This window comes from Teleopsis dalmanni, chromosome 1 (genome assembly GCF_002237135.1).
Source record: "Teleopsis dalmanni isolate 2A chromosome 1, ASM223713v2, whole genome shotgun sequence".
Lineage (NCBI taxonomy): Eukaryota > Metazoa > Arthropoda > Insecta > Diptera > Diopsidae > Teleopsis > Teleopsis dalmanni.
The window spans coordinates 200,074,468-200,080,775 of NC_051846.1; the positions used below are offsets into that span (position 1 = coordinate 200,074,468).

General features: G+C 30.9%; 3 protein-coding genes across 3 annotated transcripts in view; 2 read left to right on the plus strand and 1 right to left on the minus strand.

Moving 5' to 3' along the window:
* The window catches only part of LOC119671269 (zinc finger CCCH domain-containing protein 13-like), a 379,289-nt gene that overhangs the window by 13,565 nt on the left and 359,416 nt on the right, over positions 1 to 6,308 (plus strand). The gene's annotated exons all lie outside the window — the stretch shown is intronic.
* LOC119671282 (sepiapterin reductase-like) lies at positions 3,509 to 4,638 on the plus strand. The gene has a single exon (XM_038081852.1). The coding sequence runs from the start codon at positions 3,716 to 3,718 to the stop codon at positions 4,505 to 4,507; it is 792 nt and encodes a 263-aa protein (XP_037937780.1). The 5' UTR covers positions 3,509 to 3,715; the 3' UTR covers positions 4,508 to 4,638.
* LOC119667051 (splicing factor ESS-2 homolog) lies at positions 4,649 to 6,303 on the minus strand (the record flags this gene model as incomplete). The annotated part of the gene is made up of 4 exons (XM_038076333.1): positions 4,649 to 5,535; positions 5,589 to 5,938; positions 6,010 to 6,166; positions 6,229 to 6,303. Coding segments are annotated over 4 exons (1,419 nt in total), but the record flags the coding sequence as incomplete, so codon positions are not given.

Consider the following 6,308-nt stretch of genomic DNA (forward strand, 5'->3'; position numbering starts at 1 on the left):
TATTTTCAACTGTACTAAGAAATGCAATTGTTTTTCTCTACAAATCAACTTCCTATGTGAAGCGTGCGACATCTATCATGTCTACAGCACATTAAAGTGAAAACATGCCAAAGCATCTCTTATCTCTGTACTCAAAGTGAAAATTGATAAGCTCTGTCCTGGTAGAAGTTGGTTGTTATCAATAAATAATATATTTAATACGAAACTGAAAACAATTCAACGAAATTTTTAACATTTTTGAAAGTTTACACAAGGCTTTAGTAGTTTTATATATATGCATGTATATACATGTATGTATGTATGTATTGAGCTGTGATATTTTCGATGCGACGAATGACTAATTGGATTTTACCAGTGAAAACATCGTGATCGACCTCATAGCATATCGTGAGATATTTCAATTTATTAAAATATATCAAAGCAATCTTAATCCATGATCTTACTTAAGGTTTGAAATATCACACTAATATACCCGTAAAAAGATTTATTTTTCTAGCCAAGGGTTATATGAAGATCTTAGTATCTCTTAAATGTTACAAAAAAATTGTTTTATTAAATAATAAATTTTTTTTAATTTTTTTTTAACACATATCATATATGTGTTTTTGTTCGAAGAGAAGAAATCTATAAGAAGTCGATCTTTTATGAAAGACTATCCAAATTCTTTTGTCACATGTTTTGGGACAGGGGGCTTGAATGAAAATTAAAAAATATTGAAACAGTGGTCACCAAGGGCAGGTATAAATAAAATTAGGAAACATTTAAAAAAACTGTTTTATGTTATATCGTACTATATTTTATATATTAAAACCTCTATGTAACGAAAAAGTCAAGTGTCCATCAAACGATAAGAATAATACTCAATTTATACTAGAGTCGTCATGGGTTTGTGGGGAATCAAGTCGTCTGGTTTTTATTAGAGGTTCTGTTGTTGGATCAAAAAATATTTTCTTAAATATTTTTTAATTAATCTTTGGAGAAAAGTTTGTATCAACTTCTTAAATATAAGGCGAAAATGTTTGATTTCTGAAGATAGAAAGAAAATAATTATAGTAACAACAGTACAATAGGTTTCTTAAAAGTCTGTTAGCGACACAAGATGGGAATGGTACTGAAAAGCAGTGAAGCATGTACAAAATATATAAAGATTTGGGCCCACACTTAAGTGTATATTACATAAAAATGATTAAAGCGCTTGAGACTCCATAATTCAAGAAATTGAAGAACGTCTCATGAATGAAGCTCCAATCATTTCTTTGGTTCGCCTATCACAAATCTATAATAACCATTTGGTATTGCTAGAGATTAATAGATTTATGTGCAGCTTACGTTTACTTAGATTAAGATGACTAATCATATGTAGAATTAAATCATATAATCATATTAAAATCATATAACATGATCAAACAATGTCATACATTTCTAAACTTAATATTTTTGGATACACTTATAATTGTAATATAGAGGTAGATTAAAGTAATTACTAAGCTACTAATTACCGACAAACAAGCAGACGGATAATGCTGAATCAATTCTTCTCGTTTAGGTAATCAAGAATATATGTACATATTTAATAATGTATGTTATAGTTTGGTTCAATCATAAAGTATTGTATTTATTAAATATATAATAACAAATAAAAATAATTCTAAGATTAACATATGTCTTGTGAAGCATATTAAATAATGCAAACAGATGATCAATACACGCTTTTATATTTATTTACCATCTGCATTTATCAATATTTAAAAGAATAATCTGTTTTCTTACACTCGGTTGCTATGTGATTCAAAATCATAACAACACTCCTACAATATTATCAGTAGAAATGTCTACGAATAAAATGAATAAGTTTTAATAATTAAACTGAGAATAGATTGCAGGAGGTCTCAATCTTTTAAATTTGTTTATCATAGTGTTGAAGCTTTAGAACTTAAGATTTATTAAGTGGACTTAATATTGATTTCAGTAATGTTGGATCATAATTTATAAATATATAATAAAATATATAATATATAAATAATAATAAAACTATGGTTGTGAATGAACCTAAAATTTTTCTTATAGCCGATTGTGTTTATAAATAAGAACTTCAATCATTATTCATTAAATAATAATTAGTCTTTTTTAAACTTCAAAGTACTTTTTTTTAGAAACCAACCCATTAACTCATAGATATTCTGGAAAATCTCCTCTGTTTTTTACGGTTCTTTTAAATATTCGACCAATATTCTTTAGAGCTATTAATTTTAATGGGCCGAATTTCGTTCCTGATATTTTAGTAAATCAATTTTTTAAACTCCCTAATAATTGCCTTCAAAAATAATTGCCTGTCAGATCTTTGCTTTGTCTCAAGATTTTATTCCGTACGGTAATCGAAATTCTTAGGCTAGACAAGATACTCAATATAAAGGCTTTATTAGAATGATAACTGCTCAAGCGGTAAGAACGGATACAGTATCAATGGTATAGGTAAAATATGAAAATGTGTTCTATGCCAACCAGTCCAATCTAACTTAAGTATATAGTTGATGAATATAGAAAATTTTGAATGTAATGGGAATATTTAAATATTTAAAATGCAGACTTTTACAGTAGCAAACTATAATTTCAATAATTCATTGGTTTATCTACTTTTATGTGATTAATCGTTACCTTCCGATATCATTCAGAAAAACTTTTTACCTTTTTATTTACAACATGATTTGCTTAGAAAAACTAATAAGCAATCTATGTATATTTTCAGATATTTAAATTTTAAAGTTATAAGGGCAGGACCAAAGAATACCGAAGATATTCTTTGGGTAGGACAGTGACAGCAATTATATACACTATCTTGTTCTTGTTCAACACTGCAGCTTCAATAAAAAGAATGACTTATGGAATTATTTTAACGACATGCTGGTTAGTTAGAAAATATTATGTTGCTTTTCCCCTAACAGAACTATTTGAATTATCGTTCTTTTTTTCTATAATTGATTAGGTCGTTTTCTAACTGACTTACATCTTACATCTTAAAACTATTATCCAACCCCCATTAGCTTGTTGGGCGAATTTTTTTACTTACTCGTTGCTTTAGCGACGTTAAGGGATTGCCTTAAACTTGTGTACTCTAAAGAATATTACTCGATATGCTCAATTTAAGTAAATAGTGAACAGTGTTGCTTATAGGAATGTTATTGTGCCTTGATATTCAGACTTCTGTTTTGGTAAGCATTATACGTAACTACTATATGTATTTCATTTTCTGAGTTGAAAAACGTATTATATATTGAATTTTATTTAAATTTTATTGTAATTAAAATCAAGTTTATCGTTTTTTAAAATATCTCAATGCGTTTGTTGACTTAAGTATTTTACTTTTTCACACATGTAACCTACCACAACACCCCTCTTTTACGGTACACTGAATCTCTGAATTTATAATTTGGTAAGCAAGAGTGCGAGCTTATCAAAGCTTTGTGAATTGATAAAAAGAGAGCGAAGCAATAAAAATAAATTCAATTCAGGCGATTTATGAATCAGCGTTGAGAAAATGCGCGGATTTGGTCCGGATTTGTATTGAAAGGCGATGGGAGAAGTGGAGAGGTATTTACTCCAACTGCACAAAAGCACAGATGGTTTTCAGTAGTCGCTCAGCGGTGATTCTGTATTGCAACAAGTGTTTAGTATAGAATTTTTTTTTGAATTAACTTGATATCAAAAAAAAAAAAACATGGTATTAGACTTGGAACAGAAAACTTATTTTCTAATCACAGGTGCCTCACGTGGTATTGGACAAACCATGGCCATACAAATTGCAGCAAAGCTGAAAGCGGGTTCTGTTGTTGTATTGTTAGCACGAAGTGTCGATGGTTTAAATAAAACCAAACTTGCTATTGAAGCCTTGAAAAAAGATTTGAAAGTATGCATATTTTCAATTGATCTTACAAAGGCCAAAGAATCGGAGTTTGAAGAAATATTGCATCATTCGCTTAGTGATTCCGATGAAGAAGGTAAAAATTTTGAACGTGCCTTTATTATACACAACGCTGGCTCTGTTGGTGATGTCTCCAAACGTGCTGTTGATGTTTCAGACACCTCAGCCTGGACCGAATATTATCATTTGAACTTGTTTTCTACAGTTTCATTGAACTGCGAATTTTATCGAAAATTTATTGGTGTGCCCAAATTGGTGGTTAATTTGAGCTCAAAGTGTGGCATTGAGCCTTTTGCTTCAATGAGCTTTTATTGCTCCGGCAAAGCAGCTAGAGATATGTACTTTCGTGTTTTAGCTGTTGAGGAGACAAAAGACTCCATCGTACTTAATTACGCACCTGGTGCAATTGATACAGATATGACAGAATTGGTGCAAAAAGAAACTATTAATGAGGATCTTTCAGCGGCCTTTAAGCAACAGAGGGATACAAAAACAATGTTAACAACTACAGAAACTACTGCCAAATTTATAAGTATTTTGGAATCAGGAAACTTCAACTCAGGCGATCACGTTGATTATTGGGATTAATATTAATGTGAAATAAACAAAATATGAAAGCGAAGGTGCTTAGTAAGAAGGTGCTAGTTAGCTTATTTTCTTAATCGAAAGTCACAATTTTTTAATTCTTATAATGTAAACTTATTAAAATAAAGTTTTTTTTAATGGTTATTGGAAAATGTGATTTACAAAGAAAAAATTATTTACATTCAAATAAATAATTAAAAGAAATCCGCAGCTTTTAGGCGTTTTGTAGGAATATTTAACAAATCATCTGTCAAATATGTTTTGTCACTAATTTGTTTAGGTGTGTCCGTTGCGGATGAGGGAGTATTTGGATTGGTTACAGGTGTTTTGTGCGTTTGATTTGTTTTTACCATCGCTAGATGTGCTTTGGATTTTGTTTTTGCGATTGGTGTTCGTAATGGAGAAGGTGTCATGGACGGTGTACGCAAACCCAACTTAGTGGTTGCAAAACGACGTGCTGCAGGTGACATTGATGCTAATCTATCTATATTGTTACGTATGAGTGGTGAATTAATATTTTTTCTGGCTGTATCCATTGCACGCTGTTTTTGTGCACGCATTTTCTCTCCAACTTTTTCAGCCAATTCAAGCGCAATAGTTTCTCGTCGTGAGTTCTCATTTATTTTAAATGAGGGACCTGCATTTGAACGCACTGGCGTATCAGAGCCATCTAGACGAAATGGCGTTCCTTCTACTTCACCCCATGTCATTAATGGCGAAAATGCATCACCCGGTCTGGGCGAAGGTGTTTTTACTAAACTAAAACCCTTTATTTGTGGTGTTTGTTCTTTGCTTACTATTTTTCCATCGACACCAAATTTCTCACTTGTTGATGTGGCTTGACTAAGGGCTGCATTCGTAACAGTCTTCTGGCTTAATTCTTCATTGAATGGATTTACTGAAAGCCGTGTTGCATTGTGTTGTATAATTTGCTTCCGATTAACAGCTTCAACGCGTTCTGTTTCAGTCAGTTCCACACCATCTGGTATATACATAATAGAATTCATATTTTTATAGGTCCATGTTTCAATCTAAAAATAATTACTTAGTTAAAAATATATTTAAAATATTTGTGAGTACATACTTTTCTCATTGGATCTGGATCTTCAAATTGCTTTTCTATACTTGGCAAAGTAAGTGCACGTGCTAGTTTATCCGCAGAGATTTTTTCTTCATTGTATAGTACTGAAAACTTTTCGCGCAATTTTTGTTCTGCAGTATCAATAATTTCTTGAAAACTGTAATTATCTTCACTGGTATATGCTTGTAGAAATGAATCAAGTGAATGTTTATCTGACAAGGATTTTACACTATTTTCCAATTTATTTGATGATGTCGATAATGTAGATTTTGGTGTATCATTTCCATGTGACTCATTCCGTGGCGTATGTCCAATGTTACTAGTTGGTGTTTCAAAAGTATCTGGCGTCATAGCTGATAAGAAAAACATTTTTTTAATATTATAAATAATTATTATTGTTCCTAATGTTAATATAAATACTTACAACGACTTCGAGCTGTTGGTTGTCGTCCGCTGAATTTCGAGCGTATAATTTCCATTTGTGCATAATCCTTTCGTTCCAAAGCATCGAGATAATCATTTTGGGCACGTAATTTTTCCAAATCAGGAAAGAAATCTCTCTGTATAATTTTCGAAAGTTCCTATAAAAATAATAAAATAGTTTTAATAAATGAATATTTCACAACTAAGCCTTTTAACACACCTCTATGTACTTTTCCTCTGTTAGTATTTTTTGTTTTTTCTTCACTGTACCAATAGGCCGCTTAAATTCAACTAAAGCAT

Excerpts from the sequence above, each read along its gene's own strand:
- LOC119671282 (XM_038081852.1), top strand. The coding sequence starts at position 3,716 with ATGGTATTAGACTTGGAACAGAAAACTTATTTTCTAATCACAGGTGCC.